This window comes from Ovis aries, chromosome 4, assembly GCF_016772045.2.
Source record: "Ovis aries strain OAR_USU_Benz2616 breed Rambouillet chromosome 4, ARS-UI_Ramb_v3.0, whole genome shotgun sequence".
Lineage (NCBI taxonomy): Eukaryota > Metazoa > Chordata > Mammalia > Artiodactyla > Bovidae > Ovis > Ovis aries.
The window spans coordinates 45497415-45523348 of NC_056057.1; the positions used below are offsets into that span (position 1 = coordinate 45497415).

At 38.3% G+C, this 25934-nt stretch overlaps 1 protein-coding gene across 5 annotated transcripts in view; it reads right to left on the reverse strand.

Moving 5' to 3' along the window:
• The window catches only part of CCDC146 (coiled-coil domain containing 146), a 142253-nt gene that overhangs the window by 94405 nt on the left and 21914 nt on the right, over positions 1-25934 (reverse strand). For 4 of the 5 annotated variants that reach the window (XM_060414653.1, XM_042249166.2, XM_042249164.2 and 1 more), the window contains exon 2: positions 24542-24711. The exons of the other annotated variant lie outside the window; for it this stretch is intronic. In XM_060414653.1, the coding sequence (XP_060270636.1) occupies positions 24542-24700 (159 nt within the window). In that variant the 5' untranslated portion in view covers positions 24701-24711. The remainder of the gene's footprint in view (positions 1-24541; positions 24712-25934) is intronic. 5 annotated transcript variants of the gene reach the window in all.

Genomic DNA, 25934 nt, shown 5'->3' on the forward strand with positions numbered 1-25934 from the left:
AATTAGACAATACCTTTGACTCACTGACGACTTTAATGAGAACTATTTCATTAACGGGAAGACAGGGGCAAATACAGGAACACCATTATCTTATTTTCCTTGAGTACTGTTGACACATTTGAAATATGGAAGTTTTGGTTTCATTTTTGTGGCATTTAACCCCATCTCCTTTTTTTCCATCATTCATGTTGCTGCTCTGGGTTAGCCCTCAACATCCTCTTAGGATAATGCTCCTAAGTGTGATCTGTGCCCTCAGTTTGAATCTATTACAACCTGTCCTCCATATCACTGCCAGAGGAATGATTCAAAAGTACAATCCCTGGTGGTCCAGTGGTTAAGATGCATGCTCCCAATGCAGGGGGCACAGGTTTGATCTCTGGTTGGGGAATTAAGATCCAGCATGCTGACCAGTGCAGCAATATATATATATATATATATATATATATATATATATAAATTCAGATCATGTTATTTTCCCGCTTAAAACCTTTTAACAACTCCTTTTTTTAAACAATAAAATTCAGCAAATAAGCTTCTTCATTAACTGAATTCTGCCTCTCCTTTCTGCCACTATTCACACTCCTGCAATACTGAATGCCTTGTTCTAGAATAAACCTTGTTCTCTCATATTTTCATTACTTTGTGTTGTTGTTCCCTTGGTCTAGGTAGAATGCCATCCTTAACCCCCGCTGAGTTTTGTTTTATTATCCATGATTAAGAGCAGGGACTCAGAAGCCAGAATTAAGTTTGAATTTCAACTCCATTATTTGCAAGCTCTGTGAGCACAAGCAAAATCACCTAATCTAATTTTTTCTTGTTCCTTCAATTATAAAATAAGAGTTACAGTAGAATCTGATAGAGTTATTGAGAGGATTAAATGAGATAGTGTATATAAAGCACCTAGAATATACATCTGTATTATCATCATTATCATCTTTCTAAATAATTATCTTTTCTGGGCAATCTTCTCTGATGACATCAAGGGGAGGGCGGGGGTTGGTGCCTCTTCCTATTGGTTTTATACCATCCTGTACATTCCTTATTATCCATTACATTATTCAATAATCGTCTACATTCTACTCTGAAATCCATCTGTTTGACTAAGATGTAAAGGAAACTTGAGACAGGAGTGTTATTACTCAAAGTGGCTCATGAATATGTTGCAACAGATGCAGAGCTATAGTCGAAAGAAGCCAGAGTTATAGATGGGGAAGGAGGGGTGGCATCAAATCTGAGCATTTAGGAGGCTCTGAATACAGGTTAGCAGTGATTGCCTTCAGGGGAGGACATAGCAAGACAGGATCAGATATACTGTAGGGTTGGGTACTTAAAACAATGGCAAACTTTTAGAAGGGGTTCTGGGAACATGCTTCTGGGTATATTATCATGCAGAGAAAGATAGTTTTACTAGGCCAATGATTGTTCTACCTGGCTGAGTTCCTAAAGAAAAAAAAGCATTTTACATACTTGTATTGCAATTTTGAAATTAATTTTAATCATAAAAAATGCATGAATGCTTTAATTTCTTAAACAGTCATCTCTTAGACTAAAGACTCCTTTGCAAACCACCTTCAGTTCCAATCCCCTCCCTCTCTCCAGAGGTAACAAGCAGAGATGGCTAAATCCAGACTTGAATTTCATTCTGCACATTGCCAAATGGTAATGTTTACTGAATGATAGCTTTGCCAGGTTTCTTCTGTTTATTGATTGGGACGAGTAGAAAGTAAGAATAGAAGTGAGGGAGGGAAATGGGGTGTGCTTGGGGAACTCAGAGTCCCCTGAATTCCTAAATGTGACTGAGCCTCCATTGCTCCTTGAAGCAGTTCCGCCCCCACATTTAATAAGGTTTTTCTTGCTAAAGGCACTGTTGCTTTCTTTCCTGAGGGAATAACCTTTCAAAAAATTTTTATATAATTGTTAGATGTTACTTTCCCCTAACAGTCATTACAGAATATTGGCCATATTCCCTGTGTTGTACAATACATCCTTCAGCCTATCTTATACCCAATAGTTTTTACCTTTCAGTCTTCCACCCCTATATTGCCCCTTTTCCTTCCCCAGTGGTAATGACAGGTGTGTTCTCTATGTCTGTGAGTCTGCTTTTTGCTATATTCACCAGTTTGTTGTATTTTCTAAATCCCTCATATAGGTGATATCATGAAGTATTTGTCTTTCTCTGTCTGACACTTTTCACTTGGCATAATACCTTCCAAGTCCATGTTTCTGAAAATGGCAAATTTTCATTTTAATGGCTGAACAGTATTCTATTGTATTTCTATACCACACATTTCTTTATCCGTTCATCTATTGATGGATACTTAGGTTTCTTCCATATCTTGGCAATTGTAAATAATGTTGCTATAAACATTGGGGTTCATTTATCTTGACAGCTACGTGTAAATGAATGAAATTAGAACATTCTCTAACACTATATACAAAATTAAACTCAAAATGTATTAAAGACCTAAATGTAAGACTATACACTTGTAGAGGAAAACATAGGCAGGATACTCTTTGACAAAAGTTGCAGCAATATTTTTTGAATGTGTCTCCTAAAGTAACGAAAATAAAAGCAAAAATAAACAAATGGGACCTAATTAAACTTAACTTTTACACAGCAAAGGAAACCATCACCAAGATGAAAAGACAACCTACTGAATGAGAGAAAATATTTGCAAATGATATGACCAAATAGGGCTTAATATCCAACATATATAAATAGTTTATACAACTCAAAAAAAAAAAACAAACCCCACTAACAGCCCAGTTGAAAAATGGGCAGAAAATAAATAGACATTTTCCAAAGAGGAAATACAGATGGCCAACAGGCACATGAAAAGATGCTCAATTTTGCTAATCATCAGGAAAATACAAATCAAAACCACAATGAGATATCACCTCATACCTGTCAGAATGACAACCATTAATAAAGACACACACAAATAATGAGTGTTGGCAAGGATGTGGAGAAAAGGGAAATCTTATGTACTATTGGTGGGAATATAAATTGATGCAGCCAAATAGACCTACCATATGACCCAGCAATTCTACTCCTGGGTATATAGCTGATAAAAGCAAAAACACAGATTCTGAAGGAGTGATGTTAATCCTCCTTTAGGCTGTTCCATCTCACTCCTCAGCATCTCCAGATCTATAACCAAGGTAAGACATGCCCTCCTGAGAATTATAAAGTCAAGTTGCCAGAGAAGCTTTTATACAACTTGGCTAATTGCCAGAGAAGCTTTCATACAACTTGGCTAATTTATATCAGCAGAAATTTGGGGAACACACATAAAGATTGATTTTGAGGTTGTTTGACCAAGAAAGAAAGAAAAAAGTACCAGAATTTCCTATGTGACTGAGTTCATTGACAGAGGTATATTTACCAGAAACTCTGTATTCAGTAGGCTAGTTTGAGCAGATGTATTTGGTTATAATTGTTTGATTAGTTAAAACAAACCTTGATTCAATAGCAGCTAATACTAACTGACGCTGATAAGTCAAAAATGTCTTGGAAATAAAAAACTTATGAAGAGAGAAATGTTGGAGTGGATTTTTGTAATTCATTTTTAAAGTATTTATTGAGTGTCTACCATGTGCTAGACAGTCTTCATGGAAGACAAAGATATATCAATGACTAAAACAGACAAAATTCCTGTGGCTCAGACAGTAAAGAATCTGCCTGCAATGCAAAAGACCTGGGTTTGATCCCTGGTTTGGGAAGATCCCCTGGAAGAGGGAATGGCAACCCACTCCAGTATTCTTGCCTGGAGAATTCCATGGACAGAGGAGCCCAGTGGGCTCCAGCCTGTGGGGTCACAAAGAATCGGACGCAACTGAATGACTAACAGTATACTTGGGGAGTTTATATTTAATCAGAGGAGATGAATAAACAATATATGATAAGTGCCATGAAAAATTAAGCAGGGCAAGAGAGATGAGTTTCAGAGGGACGGTGTTGTTTTATATAGGGGGGTCTGAGGAGACCTCCTTGAGGAAGTGACATTTGATCAGAGACATAAAAAACAAGGGAGAACAAGCCAGACAGACAACTGGGAGAAGTATGTTCCAAGCAAACAGAACATCAGGTAGAAAAGCGCTTGGTGTATTTTAGAGTCAGCAAGGAGCCTGGAAAAACAGGCAGTCTGCGGAGGAGGGGGCTTAGGAGATGAGATCAGAGAGAGTTTGGGGAATTGGGCTTAAACAAGAAATGCGGGCGGGGGCTGCCAACTCATGTGAGTCATAAGGATTTTGCCTTTTGAGTAGCTAAAAGCCATAAAGGTTTTGATTCCAGGAGGCAGATAATCTCATCCAATTTTAAAAGGGTCACTCTTATAGCTGGGCTTCCCTGGTGGCTCAGCTGGTAAAGAATCCACCTGCAGTGCTGGAGACCCCGGTTCAATTCCTGGGTCAGGAAGATCTGCTGGAGAAGGGATAGGATACCCACTCCAGTATTCCTGGGCTTCCCTGGTGGCTCAGCTGGTGAAGAATCTGCCTGCAATGTGGGAGACCTGGGTTCGATCCCTCCTTTGGGAAGATCCCCTAGAGAAGGGAACAGCTACCACTCCAGTATCCTGGCCTGGAGAATTCCATGGACTGTGTAGTCCATGGGGTCGCAAAGAGTCAGACACCACTGAGTGACTTTCACTTTCTTTCTTGTAGCTGAGGGAAGAGTACAGTTAGGAGAGAAGAGTGAAGCATAAACACCAGCTTGATGGTGTTCGCAATAAACTTGGAGAGTGATAGGGTAACGGTGTGGACAGTGGAAAGATTTAGAGGTATCATAGAAAACGACAGTATTTTAGTCTGAGCAATTGAAGTAGAGAGCTGCTGTTAACTGAGATGGGGAAGACTGCCGGGGGACGCTGTCTGGAAAGTGTATGAGGGGCTGGTGGGGGAGGGGACAGGGATCAGCAGTTTTGAATATCTTAAGTTCAGATCTATAACACATTCAAGTGGATGGCATTTGGATGTTAGTGTGATGTTCAGGGAAGACACGCAGGTTGCCAAAATCTAGCTGGTAACGAATCCTTGGGACTAGATGAAGTAACATAATAAACAGATGCACGTGAAGTGAAGACTTCTTTCACTTTTCAGTGAAGAAGCTGGAGATAAGGAGGAACCAACACAGTTCATCCCATTCGATCACCCTGTAAATGTGTCATTTGTGAAGTCCCAGGGTAGCTTCCTTATGAAGAGGGCAGAGATTTATTCCTGGTGGAACAGATACTTTCTCTGGATTATTGGAGATTTGGATGTGCTTTTTCTTGCTTCTATCAGCCACACTGTTGTTGGCTTACTGGATGTCTTAGAAGCCGTTCTTTTACTGTGGATTTTTACAAGTCGTTGCTTTTGACTTAAGCAGTCATTTCACAGCGAAGGGAGGAGGAATACCATACTGAGATCTTCCACAGTGCGTCATCTGGGAGACGCCGCCTTCTGAGGGTGGAGGGTTGTCATTCATGCAGGATATGGTATATATGTGTGTGTGTACACATGCATATGTAGCAAAAGAAATATGACCTAGGCTACAGACTAAAAAACATTCTTTGTTGACAGTGTAATGCCCAAGTTTGAGGAATCATGTATGGACATTTTAAATCATTAGAGCACTAGTTTGCTATGATTATAAACCTTTAGTTAAGAGGAGACTTAGTTTTACTCCTTTTTGAGACGTTAGTGATCTTAAAACTTGTTTTTTTTTTTCACAAATATTTTCTGATAGTTTTCCAAGTCAGATGTAACCTAAATCTTGTATTTCTAATAGCTTTCAAAGGGCTTACAATGGAATGGTTATCAGTGAATGTGACTGGAAGTTTCTGCTTAGGTTGGGTCCAGCAGCAGATAGAGGGTCAGGAAGACCCCCTGGAGAAGGAAATGGCAGCCCACTCCAGTATTCTTGCCCGAAGAATCCCCATGGACAGAGGAGCCTGGCTATAGTCCATGGGGTTGCAAAGAGTCAGACACGACTGAGCTGCTAAGCACAGTACATTCATAATTAATAATAACCTATGTGCTTATTAAAGTATTCTGAATAAGGTTTTTTCCAAATAATAATTTTCTTAACTCTCAAAATCTGAGTTTAATTTCTAGCATTCAGGATTTTCTCTGAGTAAGTAAGGATGACATTGCTGCTGCTGCTAAGTTGCTTCAGTCGTGTCCGCCTCTGTGCGACCCCATAGACGGCAGCCTACCAGGCTCCTCCGTCCATGGGATTTTCCAGGCAAGAGTACTGGAGTGGGGTGCCGTTGCCTTCTCCGAAGGATGACACTATTAAGATGAATTGCTTCTCTGTTACAAAAGGCCTCATACAAAAGTTCAGCAAATTTGAAATCATGTAGAATCTGAAAACCTTCTCACTTGATATCTCTGGAAATTGGGTTTCTCATCTTCTACAAGAGGCAAGTACTTTGTGTTTACATAGTTGTGAAATTTTATCAAAGAAGGGACTCAGGACTGTTTGCTTACATTTATTTCTTATTCAGTAATGAGTATCATAATTTTTCAGTCAATCTAATTAATCTGTTTTGCTTTTTGTTTAGAGATTTTGCTTCTAAATGCTCATAATAATAAGCACTCTCACTTGCCGAGAACCAGCCATGTGCTGGACACTTTCCTAGGAGCATTTCCAGTGTTATTTCTGTTTGCTGTGATTCATGCCACAATAAGGAGGTAATGTTTTACATTCACTAAAGTCTTTCCTGAAGGAGGGGAAAAAAAAACAATCTTTGTTATCTACAAGCTGTGTATCATGTGTGAGCCATTATCTAGTTCCAGCTCTCCTGGACTTCTTGGTGTTTTCTCATGAAATGGACTAATTTTCTATGATAAATTACCTGTGATAATTCCATGGTAAAATATTGGGTTGGCCAAAAAGTTATTTTGGGTCTTTCCTGTAAGATGGTATATGAAAACTTGAACGTACTTTTTGGCCAACCCAATATGTACATTGTAAGCCTCAGTATCACCCCTGTCTGACTTTTTGTGTGAACCTACAAAACGGAAAATGATTCCAGATAAATCTCAACTTAAGGTGAAATAACTCTCTTTGTATCTTCTCAGAAAACAATTACATAATATTCTGTTGATAGGAGATATTTTTAAATATATATATTTTTTCAAGGGTGTTAATATCCTTACTTAACCTAGCAGTTAAAAATTATTTACTTTCTGTAACTAAGTCAGAATTTATAACAATTCCAACAGAAAAGGCAAGCAAGTTTCTGTACTCTCCAAACACTCTTACTTCCATGGTTACGTGGCAGGATTCACTAAGGAAAACATTCCATTTAAGTACAAAGCACTTTGTAAGTTCTTGGGAGCCAAAAGATTTCTCTTGTAAACACTGAAGTTTTTATTTTTATTTGTTATATAATTATTTTCAAATGCACATATCATTTAGATGAGTGGTACTGGTGATGGTGACTTTGAAAATTTCTATCCTATAACAAGTCAGTGATTAAAAATCTAAAGAGACTCATGGGTATATCATGGGTAGTTATGTCAGTTGGATGGTTATGGGAGTTATGGTATTTACATATGGTATTTATGGGGTTGGTATTTAACAGGCTGAACCACTAGAGGAAAGGTTCTTGAACTGTGTCCCCAGTCACCCTAAAAGGTTCTGCAGACATATTTCATGAATGCTAAAGGAAGCGAGGAAGGAGAGGATGCCAGGAGAATATATGATGCATGAAACACTGTTCACCTTGAATAGTTCTGGTTTTACTTTTATCTTGAATCTTGGGGCTTCACCTTCAATTTCACTTAAAATATTTTGTTCTGTTTTCAAAAAATATTGTAAAATCATTGCCTCCCTATTGCATATCCCTTTTGGGGCTCAGTCAGCAAAAATAAAACTAAAATAGATGCACAACAGTTCTAACTTGGTATGATATTTCCAACTTTAAACATTTAAATATCTGAGAATTTTGGTGGGCTTGATGTGGAAAATGCAATCAGAAATTCAGAAGAAATTTCTTCTCTTTAGTGTGCCTTGTAAAGTAGCCATTCAGTAGTGTGATTATCTTGGTGGAGGGCTTTACTAATTACTATATACATCTATTCCTTTGAGAGTCTATGGCCATACCACCCTGAACGAGCCTGATCTCATCTGATCTCGGAAGCTAAGCAGGGTCGGACCTGGTTAGTATGTGGATGGGAAAATGGCACGGCTACATGTGTGACAGTGTGCCAAGAGTTAGCAAGGAATATAATGAAGAATAACAGGCTTCCTGTTTTCAAAGTTCCTAAAGCTACTATGGATTAGCTTTTTTTTTTTTTTTTAAAGAAAAAAAAAGGGGAAAAAATAAGTGGCCTGTGGTGCAAGCACATACAGAGAGGCTGCAGCAACAGAAGTGTCCCCACTTTGTCAGGAAGCGCCATGCTTTAAGAAGGTGGAATCTGAACTGTCCTGGGGGGAAATGGGTAGAATTCTAAAGCACTGAAATGTGGAGGAGAGCAGTCCGAGGCTGGGTAGCGGATGAACAAAAGCAGGCTGGAAAACCAGGAGCTAGTTAAGAAAACAATGATACATCTAATTTGACTGGAGCTCAAGGTATGTAGCAGAGAACAGTTTAAAAAACAAAATAAAAAAGGAAGAAAGAAACGGTGGATGAGACTGTAGAGGGATGTGACTATAAGTTCACAGAAGTAATGTTTGATCTTTATGTAAAGCAGGAAAACATTCACGATCTAAGTATCTACAGTCTCCCCCTGCCCCCTATTGACTGGTTTTGTGTCTGGATCTGGGGTGATGTTGGGACACTGGGTGGGGAGGAAAGCTGGAAGGAACTCTGAAGACTGTTTTATAAAATAATGAAATGGCCAAAGATATCAAGGGAAAGATGGGTGTAGATACGAAGAGGAAAACCCAGCTGGGGATGGGGAAAAAAAGTTCCTGGAGGCGTTCTAAAAGAGGGAACAATAGGGGTAGATGTGGTGGGGAGAGGCTTCTGCTATGAGGAATTTTAGCAAGTTTTGCCGTAGGGCATGCGGTGGATCCCTCCTCTCTCCCTGAAGGAACCTTCAGTGTACTCCCATTGCTTTCTGCGGCTTTCTGGGACAGATCTGTGTTTCCTTTGGCTGTGCTGAGATGGGTATTAGGGTGGGGGAGAGGCGGCTCGATTGAGTGCAGTTCACAGGCTGTCTACGCAGAGCATGGGGGCTTTCCCCAGCGCCTTGAGGGACGGGGGCCCTGGTGCTGGTGGTGACGGGAGATGCGAGTGGAAAGGACAGCGGACCTTCACCTCTGCATCCTTCGCCTCTACACCCACCATATCCAACTCTGTCTTACATATTGTGCTTCCGTGTAAGATTTTTTTTTTACTGGGAAAAAAGTACTAAAAGCAGTTTAAAAGGAGGGTGAAAATCACAATGGTAGGCAGTTTGAGGTACCTCTGAAGATTAGAAATGTACTATTGGTGTAAAGTGAGGCTCAGGAATTGAAAGTATATGACCAGTACATGCAGAGTGGGAAATCTGACCCATTTTTTACTGAACCATTTTTCCACTCCCTGCCTCCCCCAGCACCATGCCCCACCAATCAGAGATTTTCTTTCCAAACCATTCAAATTTAAGATAGTTTGAGCCTGTCCATTCTTCGATGTAGACAGCAAAATTCCTGTCTTCTTAATCTGTGGTTCAATATTTGGTAATTCTTGTACCCACTTAATTCTAATCTCTGATGCCACCAAGGTATACCTATTTGCCCACAGCTAGGTGTACATGGGCTGGGAATATGTAAAGAACATTTGCCTCAGAAGATAAGTCCAGAGGTTCTGGACTTGGCATGAGGTTCTAAGCTGTCATATCCTTTCTGTTTCCCCTTATATCAGCACACATGCTAGATAGAATAAAGGTTAAAATATGATGACTCAAACTATCAATATACTAGGAGAAAACACAGGAAATAATTTATGATAACAGAGTACCAAAGGTCTTCTTAAGTATGGCATAAAATCTTGAAGTTGTAAAAGAAAAAGTCAACAAATTTAAGCACATATAAAATAAATTTTCACGTGGAGAATAACCATCTTAAGTAAAAAAAGAAATCCAAAATCAGAGAATAAGATCTATGCAATGCATATTATGCACAAAGGCCTATTTTCTTTATGTATAGAGAGTTTCTATGAGTCTATAAGAAAAAAACTACACACAAAAAAATTGAAAAAAAAAAGCTGTGAACAAAATTTACCAAAGAAAGAAACAAAAAAACCAAGGTACAAATAGGTCTTTGTATTAACCAGCTTCCGTAAATTTGATGCTTTAACATCTGCCCTACATGCCTATGCCAGATACACCTTGTTCTAAACAACCTGATAATATGCCTGAGTCACCTTGCCTCCCTCATTGTCCTCCTCCCCCACATTGACAGCAGTCTTCCTCCTTGGAGGAAGAAGACTTGTCAAATGGAAACCAACAATCCAGAGTCCACACCCTCACCAATCTCCTTTACTGGGCTCTTGGGCTCAGGTCACTGTACAACTGTCCTAATCATGACCCAATGCCAGGTGCCGGACAACTCAGGACATTGCCTATGCCCCAGAGTCTGCTGAAATTATTCACACTAGCCAATCCTAAGCTGCTTATCCCAAATCACTCATTCCTTCGTAGGGAAACCACAATAAAAGCTCTTCGTACTGTTCCTCCCTCTCCTCTGCCTCCTGATCAACCTGGTGCTTCCCCATGTGGCCCCCCCATGTTATGGCATGCCTCCTTTTTTTTTAGAAACGGTGAGTAGTAAACTATCGTTTCAATGACAATTGTCTCCTGACCTTTTGGCCTTCCTATACCTCACATTTTTTATTAATACATCTTATTTATTTATGTATTGGCCATGCCCCAAAATTGTAGGTTCTGTTTCCCAACCAGGGGTTGAACACAGGTCACAGCAGTGAATGCACTGAATACTAACCACTAGATCACTAGGGAACTTGCAATACACTATATTTTAAAGCAGTCTTAAATATATGAAAAGAAACTCACTTCATTTTAAGATTAATGTAAATAAAGACTATGATGATATAACCTTTTCTCTCATCAGAGTGACAAAGGTTGAAAAGTCACACAGCGCACGCTGATGAGTAAAGATGCATTCATTGTTGAGGGGAACATAAATTATTACAGCCTTTATGGAGAGCACCGTGGCAGTAAAAAAAAATTTTTTTTTAATAAACGAACTCATGATCTGGCAATTCTACTTCAAAAGAATTGAAAGTAGGATCCCAAAGAAATAGTTGGACACCATGTTCATAGCATTATATTCATAATATCCAAGAAGTGGGAGGAACCCAAGTGTCCACTGACAGATAAATGTATACATAAAATATGGCATTTTCGGCCAAACAAGTCTTTCATGTTTTTCATAAGATGTTATTAAAAACCTGAATGAACTGTTTGGCCAATCCAGTACAAATGGAATATTATTCAGTCTTAAAAAGGAGGGAAATTCAGTCACAGGTTACGACATGGATGCACCTCGAGGACAGCATGCTTAGTAAAATAAGCCAGTCACAAAAGACAAACTCTGTAAAATATCAGGTATCTAGAGTAGGCAGCACAGGGGTGAAAGAATCTGTCTGCCAGTGCACGAGACATAAGAGACACGGGTTTGATCCCTGGGTTGGGAAGATGCCCTGGAGAAGGAACTGACAATCCTCTCCAGTATTCTTGCCTGGAAAATCCGTGGACAGAGGAGCCTGACAGGCTATAGTCCACAGGGTCGCAAAGAGTCGGATGCAGCTGAGCACACACGCATGGATGAGTAGTCAGATTCATGGAAACAGAAAGCAGAATGTGGTTGCCAGGATCTGGGAGGAGGGGCAAATTCTCATTTGTGTTGCTCGATACATTATTTCTGGAAATTGGTTGCACAACACTGTGAATATACTCAGCACTACTGAACTGTACATATAGAAATGGTCAATATGGTAGGTCTACTTTTCCACAGTCAAATTTTTTTTTTTAAATGAACAAACCCATTGATCCAGCAATCCCACTATTAGGAATTTGTCCTATGATTATTTCAATGTGAAATGATGTACACATGAGGTTATTGACTCTATCATTATAAGAGTAGAGGATAGAAATAATCCAAATTAATCCAAATTTTATAATGGAAATTGGTTATATTATGCCCCATCCATGCACTGAAATACTATGCAAACATTAAAAAGAATATAACAATTGTATATATGTGTATAAAAAAGGAAGTATGAATATTATGCTACCACTTACTTTTTTGTGCACAGATTTCTGCAAGGCTCTCTGGGAGACTGTGAATGATGATTGCCTCTGGGGAAGGGGACAGCAGACTGGAATGGGTGGCAGACTGGCCTAATTTTCACTGTGTACTATTCTGCATCTTTGAATTTTGTACTACATATTTCTTGTATTAAAAAGTGGTTTAAAAGAGAAAGATACTAATCTCATGGTTAAAATCTTTAATACCTGGCTCTCTAGCACTGTATTCTTTAGCTTCCTGGCTTCTGACTCATTGGCTTCTATCTCACTGCTTAATTGCTGAGATCTTGATCTTGTTTGCCTAATGAAAACTGTAATAATTGCCTTGTTTTAGTGGACTTTTCTGGTGTTCACTACTGCTGTGTGTGTGTCTGTGTTAGTCACTTAGTCGTGTCTGACTCTTTGCAACTCCATGGGCTGTAGCCTCCCAGGTTCCTCTGTCCATGGAATTCTCAACATCTGGTCACAGTGACAAAAAAGAGCATCTGAATTTACATTATTGTTTTAAATATTTAAATCAACTTGCTACAAAATAGCTAAAGAATGAATGAAAAATAGATCATCAAAACTTTGTTAAATATATAATTAAACACACAGGTAAGCATGCACACACAGACTAGGTTCTTGTGTCAGTAAAGGAATCAAAAAAGGGAAAAGGAAATCAAAGAACGTAAACCAAACAGATGAAGGAACGGATGAGCTGCAGAGGGTACAGCGCTCACTGCCATGTTTTCCTCTGGTTCCGAGGCCTGAGTCCGCCATGTGGTGGATGGTCAGGAAAGATTTTCAGAATGATTAAAGGGAGATAATCTTACACATGGGCTTCCCTGGTGGCTCAGACGGTAAAGAATCTGCCCACAGTGTGGGAGACATAGGTTCGATCCGTGAATCAGGAAGATTTCCTGGAGAAGGGAATGGCTACCCACTCCCGTATTCTTGCCTGGAGAATTCTAAGGACAGAGAAGCCTGGCGGGCTACAGCCCATGGGGTCACAAAGATTTGGACATGACTGAGCGATTAACACACACACAACCTCACTTATAGGAGGCAGAGAAACTGTCAATTCTTTTCAATTCCCAATTTTTAACATTCTCTGACTCCTACTTGCCGCTGATCACACATTCAGATAGCAGAAAAAAAATACTATTTTTTAACCACACCCCAGATTCATGTCCAGAATCATCTTTGAAGGTGCCAAGGGTAAGGATAGGTCCCTAACATGGGGCCTTCTTTTATCTTTTCCTGATACAGTTTTTACTGCTTGAATTGGGGGTGTTAATCACTTTGCAAATGGAATATGGCTTCTTTTCCCATAAAGTGAAAGTGAAAGTGAAGTTGTATCCGACTCTTTGCGACCCTGTGTACTGTAGCCTACCAGGCTCCTCTGTCCATGGGATTCTCCAGGCAAGAATACTGGAGTGAGGTGCCATTTCCTTCCCTAATGTAAATTTCCAATCTTTATAGATAGACACAAGCCATGTTAATACCCCAAATGTTTAGTGTATTCCAAGCATGATCCATGACCTTCTTCCATACTATAAAGATTTAAAAATTTCCATCTTGCTCTTAAAGTGAAAAACAAAACACTTTATGGGGAAAATGGAACCTATCTGTATTGTTTAGTAAATTACTAGTCTGTTTAAAGTTTCTTGACAGCCAAACAAAATCCTGAAGAATTATTCTTGCAAGCCTACCTAGATGTCTGAGGGAAAAGTAAAAAGATTCCAAAAACTATAAGACTTATGGAAACATTTTTAAAAGAAACTTATAGTTGTTTTTTTTTTTTTAGCATATCCTCTAAGTACAACTATTAGTGAGGTGTGATAACTAAGAAAGGATAGGAAAACCAAACAAATATTTAAATGGAGAGTTAAAATATTTATCTTTATTTTTTCTTTTAATATACAGTTTACTTTAAAAGTAAATTTGTAAAATCCTAAAATAGCAGTGTTTAAATGTGTGACTGTCAAGTGAAGCATGTCAGGTGAAATGTGCATTGGAGTTGGAGACAGGAGACTAGCTATCTGCCTCGCAGTGCAAAGCAGGGCAAACCGCAGTCTTTCAGAACCTTTAAGTGGAATAATGATATCTCAAACTTCTTTATGGAACTATTATGAAAATTAAATTACATACTTGAAACTGCCTTGCCTGTAAGCTCCTTGGGGTAGGGGTATATCTTACATTTTCTTCTTTGTAACCGGTTACTTGATTAATTAGTTCATGTATGAAAGAAGTAGAAAACATTATCTCAAGAAACTCATCAGTAACTCAAAGATCCAACTTTGAAAATGAAGGAAGCTTTAGTAGCATCAGAAAAATCACCAGTATTTTCAGAAATTTATAAAGTTCTTATTTAAAATTCCAAAATTTATTTAATCTGTTACCAGCCTTATGAGATCAAAGTGAATAAAAAATAAGAAAGTGCCCTTTGAACATGTGAAAGAGATCATTTTAAAGGTAGGAAATTAGATAAATGATAGTAACATCTTATTTTTATAAATATGCAGTGGTAGACTACGCTGTTAAATATACATAAGAAGCAATTTGCATTCTTTTCAGAAAAGCCATCTGACGACCAAGAACCTGCTATGTCTGTGTCTTCAGTCAAGGGCCTTCCCTGGTAAGCTCAAGACTTACATATTGGACACTTCCTTCAGACCGTTGCTTATTCTGAATTTTCTGTCACTTTCAAAACCATAATCCAGCCACTTTCCTAAATCACAAATCTAAACATCAATTTAGACTCCTTCCCCATATCCATTCAGAGAGTTAATTTAGCATTTTGTACTTCCTCACTATCTCTCCTATATGTATTCTCTCCTTTCCATGGCCACTGCGTGGTTCGGTCTGCACATCTTATCTTAATCACTGAAATGGCATTCTGGTTGGTGAGGTGGTGGGAATGGAAAACAGAAAAATTTAATGGATATTTAAGAGGGAAAACCAACTGACAGAATACAGGAGGAAAAGTAGGTTTGGGAGGAAAATAACAAATTTAATTCAGAACATGTTTAGTTGGAGGTAACTTGGGACTATCCGGGTGAAGATATTCCAAGTATGTGCATATATCAGTGTGGGCAAAGCTTTAGAAGAGTAGGTTCATAGTGGACACCATGGATTTGGACGAAATGTTCTCTCTCATATCCTACTGCTTCTGAAAAGCTTTTTCCAGATCATCTCAATGTGTTTGTTTTTTTCATTTAGTTCTAATCACATTGTTTGGCCTTTAGGTTCTCAACCATCCATTGCCTTTTGTTGATGTTTACCACCACAAGTTTCTTATTTCCCAAATTAAGCTTCTAAAGAATTGCACATTGTGGGTGTGCTCAGTGTGTCTGATTCTTTGCAACCCTATGGCCTGTAGCCTGCCAGGCTCCTATGTCCACGGGATTTTCCCAGTAAGAATACTGAAGTGGGTTGTCATTTCTTCCTGCAGGGGATTAGTACCCTTTAAAATACTTTATGCCTATGAATGTCCACGACATCTAGCACTGTGCAGCACATAGGAGTTTCTCAAAAGAGAGGAGGAGCTGAAGGGATAAATTTGAGTAAATTTTAGTAACTTTAATAACAACGGTAATTAATATTTCCTAACACAGAGCCAGGTACATAGTGGGTGCTGAATTAATATGTTAAATAGATTAATATTTAACATCTCACTACAATTCAAAAACTTCTTGCTATCTCAATTCTTTTCCAATTGGACATGCAATTGATCACAGATATTATTATTACACATTTTTAAGGAGTCCAACAGTTGATAGTTTTATATAGAATCTGTTTCAGTGAAAAGGTCACTTATTAACAAGCCTAATCCATCTTAATCTACACATCCACAATACTTGCATACCCTACACTCTAACAGAATTTTGTATTATATACAGATTCACAGTTTTACTTCCTTAGTGTTTTCCTCCAGTGTTCACACTGCCCCTTGTGTCTCCCAGATGCTCTATGCTACTTTTTCTGTATCCCTTGGTTAAATCAGGTCAAAGACTTAACAATGATTGGCATAAAAATTATTTTTAGGAAATGAAAGGAGTTGCTGACTAGTTCTGATGAAAAGCAAAAGAGCCAAAAGGCTCAGGCAAGATACACTCATGTTTTGGTTTTGGCTCTTGGCATTCAGACAAGAATGATTTTGTGACTTCCAACGCTTGGAGAAGTTCAATATCTTACACACTGACATTTGACAACCAAGTTGACCCTTAGAAATCAGTGCTACTTTACGTAACCACGTACAGATTAAAAGTAGAAATTTTGACCTGGGGAATACCATGAAAGCTATCACTTAAATTAAGCCTGAATGTGCAATAGACATGATGCTTTGAACAAAGAGACACACACTATTTGTTAACAATATTTTAAAATACTAAATATTTACTACTTATCTCTGTGCAAGATCTTGAGCCAGGTGCTGTTTAACACATGGTCCTTGCCATAGTGTCAGAGGAGGACAATTAATTGCTTATAGCTCATCAGGGTGTATATCTTGGTACAGTCTTTTCAGAAAGTCATTTGAAAGTATTTCCCAGCATCAAGGACCCAGTGAGTCAGTGCTTCCCATCAGGTGGCCAAAGTATTGGAGCTTCAGCTTCAGCATCAGTCCTTCCAGTAAATATTCAAGGTTGATTTCCTTTAGGATTTATTGGTTTGATCTCCTTGCTGTCCAAGGGACTCTCAAGAGTCTTCTCCAAGACCACAATTGGAAAGCATCAATTCTTTGGTGCTCATTCTCACATCTGTACATGATTACTAGAAAAACCATAGCTTTGACTGTACAGACCTTTGTCAGCCAAGTGATGTCTCTGTTTTTTAATATGCTGTCTAGGTTTATCATAGCTTTTCTTCCAAGGAACAAGCATCTTTTAATTTCATGGCTACAGTCACCATCTTCAGTGATGCTGGAGCCCAAGAAAATATAATCTTCCACTGTTTCAATTTTTCCCCCATCTATTTGCCTTGAAGTGATGAGACTGAATGGCATGATCTTAGTTTTTTGAATGTTGAGTTTTAAGCCAGCTTTTTCACTCTCTGCTTTCACTTTCATCAAGAGGCCCTTTATTTCCTCTTCACTTCCTGTCATTAGAGTGCTATTTCTCCCAGCAACCTTAATTCCAGTTTGTGATTCATCCAGCCTGGCATTTTGCATGATGTACTCTGCATGTAAGTTAAATAAGCAGGGTGACAATATACAGCTTTGATGTAATCCTTTCCCAATTTTGAACCAGTCTGTTGTTCCATGTCAAGTTCTAACTGTTGCTTCTTGGCCTGCGTCAGGTTTCTCAGGACAGGTAAGGTGGTCTGGTATTCCCATCCCTTTCAGAATTTCCCCCACTTTGTTGTGATCCACACAGTCAAAGGCTTTAGCATAATCAATGAAGCAGAAGTAGATGTTTTTCTGGAATTCCCTTGCTTCCTCTGTGATCCAACATATGTTCACAATTTGATCTCTGGTTTTTCTGCCTTTTCTAAATCAGCTGGTACATCTGGAACTTCTTGGTTTACGTACTGCTGAAGTCTTGCTTGAATGATTTTGAGCATTACCTTGCTGGCATGTGAAATGGGCATAACTGTGCAGTAGTTTGAGCATTCTTTGGCATTGCCCTTCTTTGGGATTGGAATGAAAACTGATCTTTTCCAGTCATGTGGCCATGCTGAGTTTTCCAAATTTGCTGACAGATTGAGTGCAGCACTTTCACAGCATCATCTTTTAGGATTTGAAATAGTTCAGCTGGAATTTCATCACCTCCAGTATCTTTGATGCTTCCTAAAGCTCACCTGACTTCGCATGCTAGGATGTCTGGCTCTAGGTGAGTGACTACATTGTCATGGTTATCTGGGTCATTAAGACCTTTTTTATACAGTTCTTCTGTGTATTCTTGTCACCTCTTCTTAATCTCTTCTGTTTCTGTTAGGTCCTTGCCATTTCTGTCCTTCACTATGCCAATCTTTGCATGAAATGTTCCCTTGGAATCTATAATTTTCTTGAAGAGATCTCTAGTCTTTCCCATTCTATTGTTTTCCTCTATTTCTTTGCATTGTTCATTTAGGAAAGCTTTATCTCTCCTTGCTATTCTTTGGAAGTCTGCATTGAGTTGGGTATATCATTCCCTTTCTCTGTCTTTCACTTCTTTTCTCAGCTATTTGTAAGGCTTCCTCAGACAACCACTTTGCCTTCTTGCGTTTCTTTTTCTTGGGGATGGTTTTGATCACTGCCTCCTGTACAGTGTTACAAACCTCCATTCATAGTTCTTCAAGCACTCTCTACCAGATTTAATCCCTTGAATCTATTCATCACCTTCACTGTATAATCATAAAGGATTTGATTTAGTTCATGCCTGAATAGCTGAGTAGTTTTCCATACTTCCTTCAATTTGGGCCTGAATTTTGCAATAAGGAGTTCATGATGTGAGCCGCAGTCAGCTCCTGGTCTTGTTTTTGCTGACTGTATAGAGCTTCTCCATCTTCAGCTGCCAAGAACATAATCAATCTGATTTCAGTACTGCCTTTTTGGTGATGTCCATGTGTGTAGTCATCTCTTGGGTTGTTGGAAAAGGGTGTTTGCTATAACCAGCATGTTCTCTTGACAAAAATCTGTTAGCCTTTGCCCTGCTTCATTTTGTACTCCCAAGGCCAAACTTGCCTGTTACTCCAGGTAACTCTTGACTTCGTACTTTTGCATTCCAATCCCCTATGATGAAAAAGACATATTTTTTGGGTGTCCTTGTATGTCTTTATAGAACTGGTCAACTTCAGCTTCTTCTGTTTAGTGGTTGGGGCATAGATTTTGATTACTGTGATGCTGAATGGTTTGCCTTGGAAATGAACCAAGATAATTCTTATTGTTTTTGAAATTGTACCCAAGTACTGCATTCTGGACTCTTTTGTTGGCTTTGAGGGCTACTCCATTTCTTCTAAGGGATTCTTGCCCACAGTAGTAGATATTTGAAGATATCAACTAAAGTCAAATAGAAACCTAAACTATGACACAGGAACCCCAGTCCTAGGTATACACCCAAGATAAATGGCTTCATAAGTATAAACCATGCACAAGAATGATCATGGTACTATGATTCCATTCATACGATTTTTTTAAAGAGGCAAAACTAATATGTAGTGATAAGTCAGAACAGTGGCTAACTTCAGTGGGAGCAATGACTTGGAAGAATTTCAAGGGACACCACTGAGTTGCAGGAAATATATTTTCATGTCAGTGTAAATATGGCATGAATGAAGAAGAGATAAATTCAAGAAATAGTTAAAGGAGATATTTAACCCTCAAACTGATAAAGAGAACACAGGAGGAGAATTAGGATTGGGAGAATAATGAATTTAGTGCTGAACATGTTGGTTAATGGCATACATAAAGAAGTGCTATACCCTGAGTATTTGTGACATTTACTGAATATATGTTACACCTTAACAAAAAATTTTTTTTAATAAAAGTTTTCAACAGGACAAGAACAGTCTGTAGAGTGTCAGTCCTCATTATTAGGCAGCCATGGCAGGGTTGAGGAGCAGGTGTCCAGAATTAACCCACACAATCCATTGATGTGACTTCATTTCCAAGCACCACTTTGAACATTAATCCCAAAGAGTGAATTTAACACAATGTAGTCCCTTCCCTGTTACTGTTTAATGTGATCATAATATCAGTGAGGAATTAAATCTGCTATGCAAAATATTGCATGATAAGAAGATATTCAATAAATATCTGTTACTGATCTTGTACCAAGTGAAAGGTACAGCCTACAAATGCCATAAGAATTGACAGGTTGGAGAAAATACTGTGCGCTGGCTGCTCAGATATAGTTTCTTGAAGGACGTGGGAACTAAGCCAGATTCTAAAAGGTTAGGAACCGATGCAGGTTTGCAAGGTGTGGCCTCTGCAAATGTTTGATCTGATTTCTTTTTAGTGGGAGTAGCATAGTCTTCAGAGAAGGCAATGGCACCCCACTCCAATATTCTTGCCTGGAAAATCACATGGGTGGAGAAGCCTGGTAGTCTGCAGCCCATGGGGTCGCTAAGAGTCGGACACGACTGAGCGACTTCACTTTCACTTTTCACTTTCACAGATTGGAGAAGGAAATGGCAACCCACTCCAGTGTTCTTGCCTGGAGAATCCCAGGGACAGGGGAGCCTGGTGGGCTTCCGTCTATGGGGTCGCACAGAATTGGACATGACTGAAGCGACTTAGCAGCAGCAGCATAGTCTTTCAAGAAGCAACATAAGTAGGAGAATTATGGACAGCCATGACCTTGCATCATGCTTTGTGAATATGTTGCTAGTTTCCTAGCCATCTAAATATGGGAGACTCCATACTAAGATGAGTAACATAAACAGAAGATCATGAGGGCTATGTGAACTATTAGATTGCAAAAGTAGTTTGGGCCCAAATCGCAGAGTGCCATGACTACGGAACACATCCTTCATGCAGTGTTAGATGAGAGCATGACATCCATGCTTTACAATTAAGTAGCACTGGGCCAATTGTATGACTAGCATTAGCAACAATAAATGCATGAGCAGCTTCTGGTTCTTTCAGTGAGATGCCAAGCATCTGGATCTTTAGAAGTCGATTTCTGACTGCTTTCTTTCAGAACTTTTGTTATTCTGCAGATTCAACTTCTGTTTGGACAACTGAAGGAGGAAGGCTTATATATAATAGGTTAAAAATTTATAAGACTTGGGAATCTTAGACTTGTGAATCTTAGAAAATAAAACTAGATGCCAATAGGAATAACCTCAAGGATGTTTATTTTGGAAGTAAAGTTGTTTTAAGCCAATAATTCACTCTGCAAGATTTTCCTGGCCAAAAAAAAATAGAGTTCTCAAGCAGTAAAATCACTGGTGTAAATACTACTCAAAATAGTTGGACAGTTCTTTGACCTTATAATCAAAGGTATCCACTGTATTAGGGGGGTCATACCCAATGATTAATAGCTATAATTTGTGCATACATGAGTATTAACAAATTCTTTATTTAATGAATCATTACCTTGAAGAGCAATATTCAGGAGAAGTTGTCCTAAGTTCTCCTTTGACATTACAAAGCAAACATTTCCTATTTATTTATCTGTGGCTTACAAAATTTGACTATAATTTTTATTGTTAGCATAACCTTTGGTAGAAATAAACTGTTCCCTTATTTGATAGAATTATTAGGAATAGTGGTATGAAAGTAGAAATACTATTTCAAAGTTAGACATATGATGGATTTTAGCAGACATAGAGAATCCTGATCATTTGAAAATATTAATAATAGAAGTATAAACTCATCATTATAAATATATAAGGATATAGATAGAAATATATATAAATTTGTGTAGAATAAATATATTTATGTGCCTATTTCCTATCTCTAAGAGTACTTAGAAGCAATGACAGTCCAGTAGCAGTGAAGACATCCAGCACTGAGATCTTAGTTTTCAAATATCATTCTCCTCTGAAAAGGGAACTGAAAATCCTTTGAGAAATGGCTGATCCTAGAGTTGGAGCAAAGAAAATGCAAGCTAAACATGCAATATATTCTTATGACAGAAAGTTAAAAAGTACATAAAGAATCTTAGGAACATGTTAAAAGGGTAAGTGAGCCTTCTTGAAAGAGTTACACTGACCAAATCTGGGACAATTGAAGTATCAAAATGAATAATGGCAATGATGGATTATAACTCACTGAGTAGAATAAGAACTTATAAGTTCACCCTGTTGGATGGATGGATGGATGGATGGATAGATACAGGAAAGAAGAGAATATTCTACCCTACAGTAGGAAGCTGACTAATAATTGTAGAAGAAATGATAGAATAAGAAACTTGCCATTGTGCAGCCATCATCATAATAATTAATTTGGGGAAGAATCATCAGAGATGTAAATCTAGTAGGTGAAAATTTTAGCAGAGCAGGATACTTAAATGGAGGTGATATAATCCCAGCTAAGCTACTTCAAATCCTAAAAGATGACACTGTTGAAGTGCTGCACTCAATATGTCAGTAAATTTGGAAAACTCTGCAGTGACCACAGGACTGGAAAAGATCACTTTTCATTCCAATCCCAAAGAGGGGTAATGCCAAAGAATGTTCAAACTACCATACAGTTGTGCTCATTTCACATACTAGCAAAGTAAAGCTCAAAATCCTTCTAACTAGGCTTCTATCCTAGCTCAAAATCCTTCTAACTAGCACTATGTGAACTGAGAACTTCCAGATGTACAGACTGGGTTTAGAAAAGGCAGAATAACCAGAGATCAAATTGCAAACATCTGCTGGATCATAGGAAAAACAAGGAAATCCCAGAAAAAAAATCTGATTTTTTGATTACACTAAAGCCTTTGACTGTGTGGATCACAATAAATGGTGGAAAATTCTGAAAGGGACGGGAATACCAGACCTGTCTCCTGAGAAACCTGTATGGAGATCAAGAAGCAACAATTAGAACCAGATATGGAACAACTAACTGACTGATTCCAAATTGGGAAAGGAGTACAACAAGTCTGTATATCATCACTCTGCTTATTTACCTTATATGCAGAGTACATTATGTGAAATGTTGGGCTGAAAGAATCACAAGCTGGAATCAAGATTGCCAGGAGAAACATCAACAACCTTAGATATGCAGATGATATCACTCTAATGGCAGAAAGTGAAAAGGAGCTAAGGAGCCTCTTGATGAAAGTGAAAGAAGAGAGTGAAATGGCTGGCTTAAAACTTGACATTTAAAAAACAAAGATCATAGCATCTGATCCCATCACTTCATGGCAAATAGATGGGGAAAAATCAAAACAGTGACAGATTTTCTTTTCTTGGGCTCCAAATCACTGCAGACAGTGACTCAGCCATGAAATTAAATGTGCCTGCTCCTTGGAAGAACAGCAGTTTAAAAGGCAGAGATAACACTTTGCTGACAGAGGTTCATACAGTCAAAACTATGGTTTTTCCAGTAGTCATGTATGGATGTGAGAGTTGGACCATAAAGAAAGCTGAGTGCCAAAGAATCGATGCTTTTGAATTATGGTGCTAGAGAAGACTCTTTAGAGTCTCTTGGACTACAGAGAGATCAAACCAGTCAATCTCAGTCCTGAACATTCATTGGAAGGACTGATGTTGAAGCTCTAATACTTTGGCCACCTGATGGCAAGAGCCAACTCACTGGAAAAGACCCTGATGCTGGGAATGATTGAAGGCAAAAGGAGAAAAGGGTAGTGGAGGATGAGATGGTTAGGTAGTATTACCAACTCAATGGACATGAATTTGAACAAACTCCAGGAGATAGTGAAGGGCAGGGAAGCCTGGTGTGCTGCAGTCCATGGGGTTGCAAAGAGTTGGACACGACTTAGTGACTGAATGACAACAAAGAGGATACTTAAATAGCCTCAGATTACCTCCCCAGAGGGCCTTATTAATTTTGAGATGAAAAACAATAACTTTTAAAGAAAGCTAGAAGTCACCACCTTAACCAAGTGATAAAAGCTGAAAACATGAGTAATGGAACAAATGACATCAGGTGTTCCTGATGTTCAACAATATTCAAAACATTTACACCAATAAAATATTTGGGTGGGGATTTACCTTTGCTTCTGGTTTTAAGTAAACTCTGATTTTACCCAAAGATTTTTTTAGCTTATTTTATTATTACTATCAAATTTCTTAGATGTTTTATTCAGTTATATTCATGTAAAGTTAGGAGTCCAGAATTCATATGCCCTCTAAACTCTTTGCTCAAGTACATCTCTCAAGTTGCTATGTGGTCGGTTACTATTAAAGAAAATACTCTCCTCATTTTTGGATGTTTCCTAAACATTCATCTTATTTTTAAAAAAAAATGTAGCAAAAATCATATTCCCTGTTTTGCTTCTCTGCTAATAGAAAACAGTATATTTCAGTGCTCTTCTGAAGTAACTACATTTAGTTAACTAAATGTATATTCTGTCTGTCATTATAAGATAAAACCATTTATCTTCATTTTATTGAAATAGTCTATCCAATAATGAAAGAAATCTCTTAATTTACCAACAGACAGAATGTACTTAAGTAGTTGCATGTATATAAAGATTTATTATGCCTTCACAGTATCAGAACCTACACTACTGCATTAGTCCAGGATTATGTGATAGGCTTTTGGAAGAGAAGGTAGGGACTATTTTAAAGAGCCTCAAACAGTATGTATCACATACAGATTACATATGATAAATTATTTTGATAATGATATTAACTTCATCTGAATTTTTAAGTAGGTAAGGAGGCAAGTCTCATTGTAGTAACTTATAAAGAGAGTAATACATAAATATATATGTACCTCATGCAGACAAATGAAAGCTGGAGTTGTAGATAAATCAACAAATCGCTCATCTTGGATATTAATTGTGGGTGCAATAGCATAAATGGGGTCTTCTTGAGCCTTTCCACCTTTCTCCTCTTCTTCTTCTTGGTCTGTGTCTGTGGTACTGTCTTCCATTTTTCACAATTCTAAAATAAAATCATTCCATATTTAGCTATTTATGGATATCTTCAGTTTTAAAGTAAAATTAATGGAGGATAGGATAATAAAAGCAATTAGAGTAATCTATTCAATGAAATGATAGGCCAGGAAACTTAGCTGCAATCACATTACTATAAAAGGCTGCTTTGTTGCAAAGATGCTCTCCATTGATACACTCAAAGCAATACTTCCAATTTTAAAGAGTAGATTATTTCATTAACTGGAAAAAATAATTAGTAACTAGAATTTAGGTTCCATGAAGGCAGAAAATAAACCTAATTTTGTTTACTGAGTATTGTAGTAGGCACTCAATTAGTATTCATTGATTGGATTAATAAACAGAACCTTTAGCCTTAAAATATATCACAAAGTTAATTCAAATTATTTTTAGAAACATAATAAACAACTCCCTGTGGTGCCCCACTCTGCCTTGGGCATGCACTTGTGCACAAGGCCACTGGGCTAGTTGCCTGATACCCACACTGCCAGCTGCGGCCACTGCGCAGGCCTGTATGCTTGTGCACCCTGACACCGGCCGGTCTCTGTGCTCGTGTGCATATGCTCAACTCTTCCATCAGACTCCACTTAAAAAACATGAGCTCAAAATAAAATTACAGGTATTTCAAGGTGGTGACATTAGAATGTTAAGCCAAGTACTAGCCCCTCCAAAAGTGAGTCATTTTATCACCACACAGGTCACACATCCTTGAAACCAGCCCTGTTTTTTGACCATTGATTTGCTCATGTAGTCAAGTGGACCTAGAGTCATTTCTAAAATGACCCCTGTGTTGGCTAGCAAGGTCTCTATTGGTTCACTTTGGTGGCACTGGGATGGCCGCTCCTCTGAGAGCTGGTAAGAGGCCTCCGTTGCATAGGAGAATGCCAGTCTAATCTGCTCTTTTGATCTCCGCATATGTGAATGTGCACTCAACAGATGAGCATACCTGCTTTCTTCTCTTACTAGACAGGATCACTTCAACTGTCTTAATTTCTTTTTGCTTTAATTTTTTTTAACTTTATGCAATTTTTAATGCAATTTTTAAAAGTTACTCTCCCTTTTCACTTATTACAAAACACTGGTTATATTTCTCATGTTGTATAATACATCCTTGAGCCTATGTTACACCCAACAGTTTGTACCTCCCTGCTGGTAATCACTAGTTTGTCTATATATTTATGAGTCTATTTCTTTTATATTATATTCACTAGT